The sequence below is a fragment of the Trichomonas vaginalis genome, chromosome IV (assembly GCF_026262505.1).
Source record: "Trichomonas vaginalis G3 chromosome IV, whole genome shotgun sequence".
NCBI lineage: Eukaryota > Parabasalia > Trichomonadida > Trichomonadidae > Trichomonas > Trichomonas vaginalis.
This window is the reverse complement of record NC_067206.1, coordinates 5,575,676-5,589,169: the sequence shown is the minus strand read 5'-3', so window position 1 is coordinate 5,589,169 and position 13,494 is coordinate 5,575,676. Positions and strand designations below refer to the sequence as shown.

The 13,494-nt window shown below is 30.3% G+C and overlaps 7 protein-coding genes across 7 annotated transcripts, besides 1 other annotated feature; 4 read left to right on the top strand and 3 right to left on the bottom strand.

The window, feature by feature from the left end:
• Window positions 1-44: 44 nt before the first annotated feature.
• Window positions 45-1,271, top strand: TVAGG3_0035950 (uncharacterized protein; the record flags this gene model as incomplete). The annotated part of the gene is made up of 1 exon (XM_001325537.1): window positions 87-1,124. One exon carries the CDS (start codon window positions 87-89, stop codon window positions 1,122-1,124), a length of 1,038 nt encoding a protein of 345 aa, XP_001325572.1.
• Window positions 1,272-1,337: 66 nt separating this feature from the next.
• On the bottom strand, window positions 1,338-1,955 carry TVAGG3_0035940 (Chain a 40s Ribosomal Protein S26; the record flags this gene model as incomplete). The annotated part of the gene is made up of 1 exon (XM_001325538.2): window positions 1,482-1,838. One exon carries the CDS (start codon window positions 1,836-1,838, stop codon window positions 1,482-1,484), a length of 357 nt encoding a protein of 118 aa, XP_001325573.1.
• A 423-nt stretch (window positions 1,956-2,378) lies between these two features.
• On the bottom strand, window positions 2,379-4,800 carry TVAGG3_0035930 (spectrin binding; the record flags this gene model as incomplete). Its single annotated transcript, XM_001325539.1, has 1 exon — window positions 2,398-4,800. One exon carries the CDS (start codon window positions 4,798-4,800, stop codon window positions 2,398-2,400), a length of 2,403 nt encoding a protein of 800 aa, XP_001325574.1.
• Window positions 4,801-4,912: 112 nt separating this feature from the next.
• On the top strand, window positions 4,913-5,805 carry TVAGG3_0035920 (cyclin-dependent protein serine/threonine kinase activator protein; the record flags this gene model as incomplete). The annotated part of the gene is made up of 1 exon (XM_001325540.1): window positions 5,156-5,404. One exon carries the CDS (start codon window positions 5,156-5,158, stop codon window positions 5,402-5,404), a length of 249 nt encoding a protein of 82 aa, XP_001325575.1.
• Window positions 5,806-5,901: 96 nt separating this feature from the next.
• On the top strand, window positions 5,902-8,262 carry TVAGG3_0035910 (uncharacterized protein; the record flags this gene model as incomplete). Its single annotated transcript, XM_001325541.1, has 1 exon — window positions 5,902-8,262. The coding sequence occupies one exon, from the start codon at window positions 5,902-5,904 to the stop codon at window positions 8,260-8,262; it is 2,361 nt and encodes a 786-aa protein (XP_001325576.1).
• Window positions 8,263-8,411: 149 nt separating this feature from the next.
• On the bottom strand, window positions 8,412-9,902 carry TVAGG3_0035900 (spectrin binding; the record flags this gene model as incomplete). The annotated part of the gene is made up of 1 exon (XM_001325542.2): window positions 8,682-9,902. One exon carries the CDS (start codon window positions 9,900-9,902, stop codon window positions 8,682-8,684), a length of 1,221 nt encoding a protein of 406 aa, XP_001325577.1.
• Window positions 9,903-10,247: 345 nt separating this feature from the next.
• Window positions 10,248-10,757: a mobile genetic element.
• Window positions 10,758-11,485: 728 nt separating this feature from the next.
• On the top strand, window positions 11,486-12,832 carry TVAGG3_0035880 (DNA/RNA polymerase superfamily; the record flags this gene model as incomplete). Its single annotated transcript, XM_051220585.1, has 1 exon — window positions 11,486-12,832. A coding segment is annotated over one exon (1,347 nt), but the record flags the coding sequence as incomplete, so codon positions are not given.
• Window positions 12,833-13,494: the final 662 nt, after the last annotated feature.

Here is a 13,494-nt window from a genome sequence, read left to right as displayed (position 1 = left end):
ATAATTTCATATAAATCAATGAATTTTGTTTATTTTTTAGAAATAAATTTTTGAAAAAATCGATTTTGGCAATTTTTTTCTCAATTATGAGTAAAGAAAGAAGTGAAGTTGGATCAATAAATAGTCAAAATGAACAAGAAAAACCAGTAGAAGAGAAGCCAAAAGAAGCACAGCCATCTGGTGATGAGAAAATGAAGCAAGTTCTTCGCCAATTATTCCAAGATAAACAAGATTTGAAGAAAATGCTGGAAAATGAAATAAACGAACATAAATCAGATGTTAATCGCATAATGGAAGAGAGAGATTCTATTCAAGCAGAATATAAAAAGCTTGCCGAGTTGTTAGCAAATCAACAACCAGTTTCATCAGGTTCCACGCAACAACAAAACACTGAAGATTTGAAAAACCAAATCAATGATCTTAATGGTCAAATCAGAGCGTTGAAAATCCAATTAAATGATGCAAATTTGAATCAACAAGTACTACAAAAGCAAGTTGATCAATATAAACTAACAGTTACTGGTTTAGAAGAAGATTTAACTAAAGCAGATTCCGATAAATATCAATTAGCTGTTACAAAAACACGAGTTTCGCAATTAGAAGACGAACTAAGGCAAAAAACAAGGCAAATTAAAGAACTCGAAACAGCAGCTAAGTGGAATAACCACGAATTACAGAAACTGAAAGGCCAGCTCACGCAAGCCGGTGCTAGATCACAAATTCTTGGTATGGAAGTTGGACAAACAGTTTCAGTAGCTCCCAGGAATTCTATGCTTCCATCTGCAGCTAGGAACACCTTCAAAGAGATAGAGCAACGTGAACCAGAAAATGAAAACGAAATTACAGTTTTTATTCAAGAAATTCCTTCGAAAATACGCACATTAGAAGACGAAAGGAATAGTCTCAATCGTCAGCTGTCTGAATTCAAGAGGAAATTTTCAAAAGTCAAAGCTCAATCAACAGCAAAAGCGAACGAATTATCACCAGAAAAAATGGAAGAAACAATTAAGATATTGGTATTTAAGAATGAAAAGAAGAAAGAGATTATTGAAAATCTCAAGAGTATTGCAGAAAGACAACACGCTGCAATATTGAAACTTAAAGCGGAATCAGGCAAAAAATAAATTGTTTTTTATATACTTATTAATTATATTTTTATTTTCTACCAAACTTTGCAGAAGCTAGTTATGAAAATATCTCATTTTAGTACAAAATTTGAAATATTATATTTGAATACTTGACGGATTTTCAATGAGCCGCCTCAAAAATTGAATTACATTCAATTTAAAAGAGGCTAAAAATTGAAAATTCTTCAAGTATTTCATCATATGTCGGAAATTGAATGAAATTCAATTTCCGACATATGATGGGAACTTATTTTTGTAGATCATCGAAATGATATTTAAATATACTGTCAAAGGTCCTGCATAAATTTATACTATTTTTGGTAGCTTTCAAATTGTATTTTTATTAAGCAAAATTTACTCCTTGGAAAGGCGTTGTGCGTTGCGCTGCTCGAGCTTCTCAAGACGAAGCTTAAGGAAGAGTGGAACACGGTTGCGGCGAACGTTAACGTTACGTGGGCGAACAACGTGGCGGTGGACGGCGCATGAAACGCAGTAGTATTGCTTCTGGTATGTCTTTGGAAGCTCGTAGCCCTGGTAGATGCAAGCATCGGAAACATCCTTAGCTGATGAAGCATCGACCATATTCTTGATAGCAAAACGTGTGATGGCCTTATCCTTTGGAACTTGGCGGCCGCAGTTCATGCAGTTAACTGTTCTTGTGTGGCCACGGTTCATCTTGGAACGGCCATGATTCCTCCTCTTGACAGGCATTAGAAAGGCGGACAAGCCGTCACTTTTTTCAAGCGCCGATCGTTTCAGAATTCCATCTTGAAAGAAAATATGCTTATATTAAAAACATATATTATTTTCGGTCCATGAGATTAAAATATCATCATTTACATTAATCTTTTTAACTTATACTTGCTGAAATATTAGCGCATATCATATTTAAAACTTTGAGTTATCTCACTAATGATAATTAGCAGAATTCAATGAGATGGGAATAAATTCGGTCTTGGTATTTGAAGTTATCTGCTACAATTTATTCACATATTAGTAAGTGCCAAGTGTTTTCTATAAAATATCTTATTCTAGTACATAGATATCAATATTACAGTATCAGTCCCTCATATGGAAAAATCAGAGACGAGATAGGTTAACAAGTCCTATATTATTGGAGAAGCTTTTCTAATAATATTTTTATGCCCATAAAAAGCCACTATAGATCACTATATATCACTATGCAGTAACTAATGAGCTGTTATACAAAGGATAGACTTACCACTTATCCTTTTCATTTCGTTGATCTAAATTTATATATATCTAATCTTTATTCAAATAATATTTTGTGAACAATTATTTCCATTTCTTTTCTATAATAAGTATGTAATGCCTTAATCATTACCTGGTTAGGCTTCTTAAACACAGCCAACAAATCAATGTCATAGAACACGCATTTGTTTGTTTTTATTAACTGCATGCAAATTTCTTTGTTGTTTCTTTCCAAAGCGATTAAAAATGGAGATTTGTTATTTTTATCACGCACATTAAACAAAGCACCATTCTTTATCAGATAAGAAACAATCTCTTTCATATTGTAATAGCATGCGAGGTGGAACAAACTCTGTCCATTCGAATCTACCAAATTAAAATCAGCTCCAAGTTGTATCAATTTCATAATTGTTTGCTGATGATTATTGATACAACTGATGTGAAGACATGTCTGTCCTTTAGTATTCTGTGTGTTTAGGTTAAGAACTTTCATGTCTTTCATAATATTGATGAAATCAATGTTGTTTAACCTTGAACAAATCATTAAAACCGTTTCATCATCTTTTGAAAATTTTTCAACGTCACATTTATTTTCCAAAAGAACTTTGAACGATTCCAATCTGTTTGTGTTTGCGCAATTCATCAGAGGAGTCATTCCTTTGTTGTCTGGAAGCTCTTTATCGCATTTATTCTTCTCTACAAGGAATTTCACGATATTCGGATTATCTAAAGCGATGATCTTCTGATATTCCTCTGTTTCTGTGCAAATATAGTTTAATGGCGTCTGTCCGGCATTGTTTACTGCATTTACGTCAGAATTTTTTTCAATTAAATACTGAGACATTTTTAATTTGCCAAAAGCAACACTATAATGGAAAGGAGTGTTGCCCTCGCTATCCCTTTCATTCACGGATAGTCCGTGGTCGATCAAAATGTCCATAATCTCAGTATTTTGCTGTTCTGACATTGCGCAAACGTGAATTGCAGTGAAACCTTGCATTTTCGTGTTCTTGTAGTGTACATCCGCACCCATCTTCAATAGTTTGTTGACTAGTTCGGTGGAAACTGTGACAGCGTCCATTAAAAGTGAAATTCCAAGAGAATTTACTTGATTTGCGTCGTCAATGTAGTCTGCAAGGATATTTACCACTTTATAATGGCTGTAGATCATATGTGTGGATATGGGAGAGAATTTGGCTGACTTTAAGTTGACATCTGCCCCATATTTTATCATTAATTTTAATAATTCGGGATCATCAGGGATTGCGCAAATTGGATAGGTATCATTGACAGGATAATTAACATCGCAATGGTTTTCAAGCAGAATCTTCATTATTTCGTAAGATCCACTCAAAGCAGCAGTCAAAACTAAGGAATTATCAAGTTTACAGCCTTTTTCAACAAGTAGTTTGAGTAATTCAACATTGTCGAACTCAATTATGTTCTTAAGAATCTCTACATCGAAGAGATTATTAAATGGAATTTTATCAACGAATAAACTAAGAGAATTGGGACAAATAGCAATGAAATCTAATGCTGTTAGATTGTTCTTGTTCTTTATATCAATATTAATGCCATTCTCCATTAAACATTTGTTCAAATAAAATAAATCTCGTTTTACACCTGCAAAAAGTACTGTTTCACCATTAATATCTTGTTGGTTGATGTCATCTAATGATGTTATCATTGATATCAAATGATTAATGTTAAAATATTGTACGCAAATTGAAAAATCTGTTTTGTAATTGTATCTGTCGGCCAAATGCTTAATAAGTTTTTCATTATGGTATATGCAAGCGTTATTTATTGATCTTAAAATCGGTTTGCATGAGTGCTCAAAGAAATTTATGATTTCCATGTTTCCTCCGCAGTAACTTTGGCAAACTGTATATTCGGTAATGTCAGCACCGTTGTTAAAAAGATAATTAAAGATCTGAAGAGCTCCTACAGAAACAGCAAAATCTAATAAAGTGTCTCGATCATTGAGTTTCATGTTTACGTCGAAATTACTTCTTGAAGCGTAATCTTTGAATCGACCAATATCATCATGAAGGATCGCATACTCAAAAGAATTAACTGGGAAATAATTATATAAATCTTGAAGACTTCTCATGCGTAAATTCTGTGGAATTATGTAGTTTATTAGGTTCTTGTGCATAAGGATTGAATAAAGGATTTCATTTTTTGACTGTACGTAAATTCTATCATAATCTATTTTGAAGTCATTAATTAATCGTTCAGCAATTGTGGAAATTAACTTAATCTTCTTATATAACCTTCCTGCCATAAGATTTAATGCATTTACTATTTGAGAATCGTAAATCAAATTCTTTTTGCGAAGATCACAAAGATTTGCGTATACTGCATCAATAGTGTTTTCATCTACTTTCCATAACGCGTCGAAAAAGTCTGCAATTTGAAATAACTCTGGAGGTAAACTATCTTTGGCTAATTTCACCATTTTTGTAAACCGTCAAAATCAAAATTTTTGTCGTTGTAAACTTAAAGCATCAATTTTTTTGACATTTGTAAAGTTATGGCAAAATAAGGAATGAAGAGCATAATCAGAATTTGGAATATATTGGATCACGTGTCAAAGATCACATTGAAGTAAGGATCCTGTTTTGGAAAAAAAATCTTCTTCAGTTCTAAAATTTCTAATTCAATTCAACATTTAAAACCGATTTTCTCTGAAATATTACAATCCTAGCTTCATTGAATGAAACAAAAAGCTTTAATGCTCTCTAAACTGCAGTATTTATGTGAATTTCAAACTTTTCGAGTGAAAGGACATGAAATGTCGGTTTAAAATTTCGATGAGTGTTGACGATATCAGGTACTCTGATAAGTACTACGATGATGTCTATGAATATCGTCATGTAATTCTTCCTAAAGAGATAAGTAGGAAAGATCCAAAAGATCATCTTTTAAGTGAAGAAGAATGGAGAGCATTAGGAATACAAATGAGTCCTGGCTGGATACATTACCATCGTCATGCACCAGAGCCTAATATTCTTCTATTTAGACGTGAGCACCATGGAAATGTTCCTAAAGATGCCCTTTAAAATTCAAAAACGTTATTTTGATCATTAATTTAGATCAAATGTCAATGCATCATGAGTCATTTCACTACTTTCGTAGTTACTTGTTATTTAATTAGATTAAAATTTCGATTCCTATCAATAATATAAAATACTTCTCTTATACATTTCAATACAAAGGATTTTACCTAATTTTCATAAAATATTGCATTTTGATGTTATTTTACATATAAAACATGTTAATTTTGATATTTTTTGATATATTTTTTTGTAGAGATCTTAATTTACTTATATGCATCTTACTCATCTAATTTTAATGCATGGTAGATCACATTCTAGTCTAGCTTCGAATCGATGAACTTCGATATAAAGATATTACTATAATTTTAAGTCTTAATTACTCACATTGCAAAATCACATGAAAGTATATTTGTATGCATTTGAAAATATACTATTCTACATGGTCACAAATCCACTCTTCACGCCGCTAATTCCCTATAAAACAAGATTTTTTATTTATGATGAATTTGTTTTTAGGGCAGCCTAAAGGAGCAGCAGATACTTCAAGTGGTCCTAGTTGGCTTTCAAATATGAAGTCGCCTAGTACTCTACAGTTTTCTTTATCAATGGCAAACGACAAAAATAAAGTCGAGAAAAAAAGTGTACAAAAATCTCCAGTTCCAGTATTTTTAGGGTCACTACAAGCTAAAACAACAAGTGTTGAGCTATTGCACAAAAAATACTATAATATTATCGATAATTTTTTCAAAACCAACCCAGTAATGCTTCCTATATATTTAGAAAAGAAGTATTTAACAGAAAATATAATACCACGTCCTGATTTACAAGAAATTTTTGCAAATGAAATTTTGGATGAACATTATTCGATCAAATCACATGCTTTATTTCAATTTCTTACCGACAAAAAGTCAAAAATGCCTAAAACAGTTCCAAAAAAGAAATCTACAGATAATGAATCTTTAATTAGAACTCCTTCTTTATCTGAAGTCATGAGTGATACACCGAAAGCTATTTCTCTACCTCCTCAGACAGACACATCTGTTGTTACTGTTGAAACACAAGAAAATTCAGAAATTCCGGAAAATAACGAAAATGAAAATCTCAAAAATGGAACAATTGCTGTTACAAACATAAGAGGTGGATGGAGAATAGCTATTACACCTCCTTTTCAAACAGTTTTTACTTTCAATAATATTAAAAAAGTTAAAAAAACTCCAAAAAGTAAAAAATTGTCTCCTGAAGGGAAAGTCAGAGATCAAATCAATAATTTTCAAACAGATCTTCAGAAAATACAAAATTCATTAGAATTTAAAGAAAAAACAAATTTAGAAAAATTAGCACTTCAAAAGGTTCAAAATGAAGCATATGGCAATCTACTACATGTTAAAAATCTCATATCATGTATTATACCAGATCCTTCGCAGAATTTTGTTTTTATTCAAGAATGTCAACAAAATTATCAAAAATTTGTTCAAAATATGATTGATTTAGTACCAAGCTTAGAACTTCCTCCGCATATTATTCTTGGAGATCGTATTTCCGAAAATAAAAATCAAAATACAGATAAATTTATAAAAAGGCCGCAAATAAAGACAGAAATGGAAAAAGAAATAAAAAATGCAGATGTAGAAAAGAAAGATAATGTAGAAACTCCTAAAAATTTAATAAATATTTCTCCAAAAAATAATTCAGAGGAAAAAGATAATTCTATTCAAGCAGGAGATAATGGTAAGATATTTCTTCCATCCCCATCAGGATTAATGAACTTAAACCCTCAAAATATCAAAACAATTCCATCATCTCCTAAAAGAACAATTAATTCACCCATAACTGAGAAAACCATTATATCTACAACTGATACAGAAGAGAAAAAACTTAGTCTGATGTCTCCAGAAGAAGGTCTCAAAATGGAATTAGAAGAGGCCAAGAGAAAAGCAGCCAGGGAAAGGAAAATCGAATACAAGAAAAAGATCAAGCAAAACAGAGCTGTCGATACCAAGATTCTTACAAAAATTTTCAATACAATTAAAGAAGAATCCCAAAATCAAGAAAAACCGGGCCAAATCATGCAGGTTCCGCCACAACAAAAGGCAATGATATCAATACCAAAGCAAATCATTGATGTAAAAGATTCTGATGATGAAGATGACAAATCTTCTTCTCAAAGTATCATTTCTTCCTCCAAATCGATGTATTTCCCTTCTCAGACCAAGAAATCCCGCTTAACTCCTTCAATGTCCAGTGATAATCTGAGAGGTGTAAATTCACCTCATCCAAAAATCGTAGAAAACCCAACAGATTTCTTAAAATCGATCATTAAAGACACCGATGCAATTTCTATTGTCAAATCCCGTCAATCACAACCAGAAAAAGAAAAACCTGTTCTAAAAAACACATTTTCATTATCTGACCGAAGAAAAGCCTTCTTTAATTTGGCACAGAGCTTTAAGACTCCAGAGCAAAGTAGCTCTCAGCAGAATCCAGCTAATTCTGCTATAAAATCCCCAGTTTTACAGAAGAAAGAAACAGTTCCAACATTTTTCAAGAAAATTGAAAAACTTTCTGAAGAAAATTCCACAAAACTTGAAGAAAAGAACGTTGCGATATCAATAAGAAAGGAACAACCACAACCACCGCCTTCTCTTTGTGTGATGACTATACAGAATGATAATATAAGAATGAAAGCAACGAAAGATAAAATCGAATTTAAATATAATCCCGTAATGGTTATGAAACACGTGAAGAGATTGAGAAAGAACATAAAGGAGTCAAGATCATACGCCGTTCTTAATAAACCAGAGAATTTTACACAGGCAGATTTCATCAATCCTGTTGACCATGTTAACTATACTCCAAAATAAAATATAATTATATTTGTTTGTTTTTATTACTTGTCAAAAATTAGTTTTTTTATATAAGTAATATAAGGGTATCAGAAAATCAATATATCTTAATTTTAATAACAAAAAAAGTATAATATCCATATTATGTTATATATAGTGATATATAATAACTTTTTACCTTAGAAAATTGGAATATAAAGCTTGTGTGAGAATATAAATGAAGAATGTCAGAAAATAGTAAAAGCATCATTAATTATGTTTGGCCGATTAATCATTGATGTCTGAGTATAACCAATAAAAACAATATCAACATGGAATATATGATTTTCAAATATAGATGGGCTAATTATAGTAACAAACAAAATTATTATCATTGAAATTTAGTTAGTAGTTTTGCGATATCATTAATTTTCTGGAGATATTTACCAAGAAAGGAATTATATTTCAAATACTTTGCCTGAGAAATCAAAAACATCAATAAGTAAGTAATCATTATTATAACTGTTTTTGCCTGTTTGAATTAATTTGAATGACACAAATTTATCATTAGATGTAATATCATATTTGCGAATTTCACCTTTTTTTAGTAGTGAATTAGAAACTTCATGAATGACTTTTGTTTCCCCATTAGTAGTTAATCCCTCAACTCTCCATGTTTGAAGTTTATAACGAAAATTACCATTGTGTGACGTTCTGACAATATAACTTGTAGGCTGAATTAAATAGTTTTGCTTTAATTTCCATTCAACCCATGAATTTGGTTCATTACGAGTTTGGAAATGGGTATCATTCCTATATTTATTAATAATTTCGGCTGATTCACTGGAAGTGGAAGAAGCTGACATCACTACATTGCCGCTCTCAAAATAGTTTGTTACTTCTTTTCCACCACATCTATCTTTATTTTTAGGATCTCTTGATCTTATGATAGAGTCAACAAGTGAATTGACAACATCCTGATAGTTATCAGATGTAACGAAATCTTTCATTTCTCTGATTGTTTCTTCTTTGCAAAACTCAAAATAAATGTTTTCAAACAATGAACTGAAAACAATGTCTTCTCTTGCAAGAGATATGATGAATTTAGCTAGTGAATCTTCATCAGCGATTTGGAGTTTTTTGTTGTTGAGTATCTGCTTTAAAATATTAACACCAAGCTTTTTAGAAACTAATTTAAGTTGGTTTTGATCGATTTCGTAGAAATGTTCTGCAATAAAATCTGTGCTTTCAATAAACTTCTCATTCCAAGAAATTTTAATAAAAAATTCAAGAAATTGAATGCAATTTGTTATATCTAATTTCATTTTATCAATAACATTCATTTTATATAAATCTATTAACTCTTGGATTTCTAGAGACAATCCAACATGAAGAAGATCTTTCAGCACTGTTTTATCAACCTCAATTTCAGTATTTCGATATTGAAGGAAATCTTTTAATATATTGTATGTATCATTCGAAGTAACATCAGAATTTACATCAATTTTATCGATGTTTTTATCTAAAAGATACTGAGAATATATCTTTTGAGAAATTGCGATTGCAAAAGATTTGTTAAATACGATTTCGATATTGTTTATCGTTAAAGTAATTTTGTCTTGTGCATTGTAATCATTAATCCTCTGGAGTGTTCTGTTATTTAGCTGGATTAAAACCATTTTTTTTTGGCCAGCTTTCGAATTTCATAGTTGTGCAATATTTTGATGAAAAATAACAAACTTTCAACGAATGCAAACTTTTATCATACAAATAGCATTCACACAAACTAAGAAAAATGATAGTAGTATATGTTGATGGGTTTTGTGACTTTTTTTGTAAACGTAAGAATTCATACAATATCGAGCGATTTTGTATCATTTTTTTTAACATATGAAGTAAAAAATGTATGATTCTTACGGTTTTTATTCTTACGTTTTTGAATAAATCAAGATTTAAAAAATTTTCAAAATTGTAAGACATTTACACTCAGCCCATACATAATGAAATAAAAAATAATTTTTTTAAAAAATAAACTTTAAAAATTCATGTCTTACGAAAAATTAAAACTTAGTTATGTTTATTATTTTATTTCTTTATTTTGTATGAAATGAGCGTCAAAACTAACAACGTTAAAAAATTAGGATTCACAAACGGGGAAATAAAGGATATATTAGAGGAGGTGGGTTATGAAGTTGATAAATATTATTTAAGAAATTGTCAAAAATTCGCGGAGTTATTAAATGATTTAGATTATGATGGAAAAATGAATAAAGATGATGTTATAAATTTCTTATATCCTACATCTGAAGAAGAAAAACCTAAAGAACCTGATGTTTTCCCTGAATATTATGAAGAACGAATTAAAGATGATGAATACGATGAAATTGAAAGACTGAAAAAAATAAGAGATGAAATAGATGAAAAAATTAAGGAATTAAGAGAAGTTGAAAAATATAATGAAAATGAAGTAGAGGGTTTAATGAATATCCCAGCTTCAGAATCAGAAGTTCAGAAATCTCATGAAGAAAGATATAAAAATTATGTCTCAGAATCAACACAAAATTTATTAGATGGTGAAATAGACGAAACACTTTCAGAAGAAGGTACTAAATTTATTCGTAAACATAAGTTACAATTTATTGATAATGAAGAATACCCTTGTATCTTACTTTCACCCCCTCTCGATTCCGAAAAATTCAAAAAAGCACTAAAAAACGTGACATATGCAACTAATACGATTAAGAAAGAAGATCATGATATTTACACAAATTATTATTTAAATAAATGCACGGGTGTTGATAAAGTTTTTGATTTATTAGATAAAATATCAAAAGAAACCATTGGAACCTATAAAATTTTGTGTGATTGTGGTTTCATTGTTGAAGATACCAATAATGTTTCATATGAAAGAACAGCACCGAAGGAAGACGAAGTTGAAAGGTCTATACCATTCGTTATTAAGAATATAAAAGATATGAAAACGTATAAGCATTATATTTATTCATTTATTTCAGAAAAAATGGAAGCAACCCATAAAACATCTTCTCATCATTTTATAGCTATTCATACATTCCTTTTCAAAGTTGTGAAATTAAATAAGACGGGAATTAGATTTAATGTATCAGGGTACGCATTCTTGAGTAAATTAAAATGTATTCGTCACGTCGCAGATGATAAAAATTTATGTGTTCTTAATTCATTTTATGGGCTTTAAAAAATAAACTTTATTTTATTTATTTTTTAATTTTTTATTCTTACATAAATGAACAAAAACGGAACAGCTAAAATGAATGATAATCAAATTAGAGCAGAAGGTAGAAGGTTATTTAAACGCTTCTATAACATTCCTGATGGTGTTAATCCTAAAACTCGTAGAAGCTATTTAAATGAAGCAATAGATGCATATGAAGGGTTTGACATTTCAACAGAAAGTGAGAGATTAGCGAGAATGTTAAATGTTAATATTGATTTCTATTATTGTGATCCTCAACCAGAAGACGTGGACATAAATAATGTAGACTTTCCATTAGTGGAATCAATAATGATAGATCCAGAATTTGAAACAATAAATATTTTATTAACACAGAGTCCATGTGGAAAACTTCACGCTGACAGAATAACAGACGTAGAAGCACTCACCGGCTATAAAGTTTGTCCATATTGTAAAGAAGAAGTTTATTCTATCCGTGATGATCCAGAAAGGAAAAACCAAAGAAGATTTTTAAAGCATTGTGAGAAATGTAAAGAAAATAATGGGAGATTAATTCAAGACGTTCAGTTGCAAAAGACACAGCAACCATATGCACCACACATTATGAAACAGAAGATATATCAGTGGTTATTAGCTCACAATTTGCAGAAATATTATAAACCGACAAGATATTATATTACTTTTGACTTTGAAACATTAGAGACTAAAGAAGAATTACAACTTTCTGAGTGTGCAACTTTGAACGCTTACTTAAAACCATTCATGGTATCATCAACGGTTAAATTAAATGATAAAACATATACGAGGAATTTTTGCTTAACTTCGAGTGATTCTTTTATTTCTGATTGGATTGAGTTTTTATTTTCAACCTGTTCATTAGTTGCTAAATCAAATATTGAACAATATGAAGAATTATTGAAGCCGCAAACGGTGGGGACTTTGTCTCATACATTAAATGAAAAACAGAAGGAAGCATTTAAAGAACTTCTAGATGAGGAATTCAATAAAGTGAATATCATAGGTTTTAATTCGGGAAAGTTTGATTTAAATTTAATTCTTCATGATTTAAACACTGCAAAATGGAAAATAAAATCAATGCTGGGTTCATCTTCACAATTTAAGCAAATCATTGTAAAGAAAACAAACGTTCCATATGAATTGAGATTTATTGACATCAGAAATTATATAGCGGGTGGGACATTAGACCAATTCACTCAAGATTTCGGAAACAATAAATCACGTGTTAAATCCTTTTTCCCTTATCAATTCATCACATGGGAAAATTACGAAGAAGAATTATATAAAGTGGAACCATTCACTCAAGATTCATTTTATTCAGCATTAACTCAAGAAACTATATCAGATAGTGATTATCAAATATATCTCAATGATGCTAAAAATTTTAAGAATAGATTAGAATATTTTATTCATTATTGCAATAAAGATGTTGAAATTATGATTGACCCAATCGATAAAATTATTGAAGAAACATTTGTTTATAAAATTGACACGCTTCATAATCTTTCTTTATCATCGAATGCTTCAATGATTCGTTACGCTTTAGCATATAAAGACTTTAATCCTAATGAAAAATATCCGAGGAAGAGATAGAATCAAGTTTTGAATTAACGAAAAAGTATTGGAAATATAAAATTGAATCATATAAGAAACAAGATGAAAAAGCAGAAAGAGATACTAAAAATAATGTTTCAATGGATGATTTTCAATACTATCACGATTTAATCCTTTCATCTAAATGCAAAATGTGTGGTAAAGCGTTTACATATGCAAATAAACCAACATTGGATAGAATCGATAATGAAAAACCACATACCAAAGAAAATTGTCAGTTAATGTGTTGTTATTGCAATGTCGTAAAATCAAATAAAGATGAAGATGTTCAACGTTTAAGAATCAATTTAAGAAATTATGCATTAAAAAATAATTTACCAATGACATTAGATTCAGTTGAAGCTTATCACATTCTCCGTAATGGAATTACTGGTGGTCTATCAAATGTTCAACATAGAGTAAATCTTAAAGGAATCACGCACATTAAT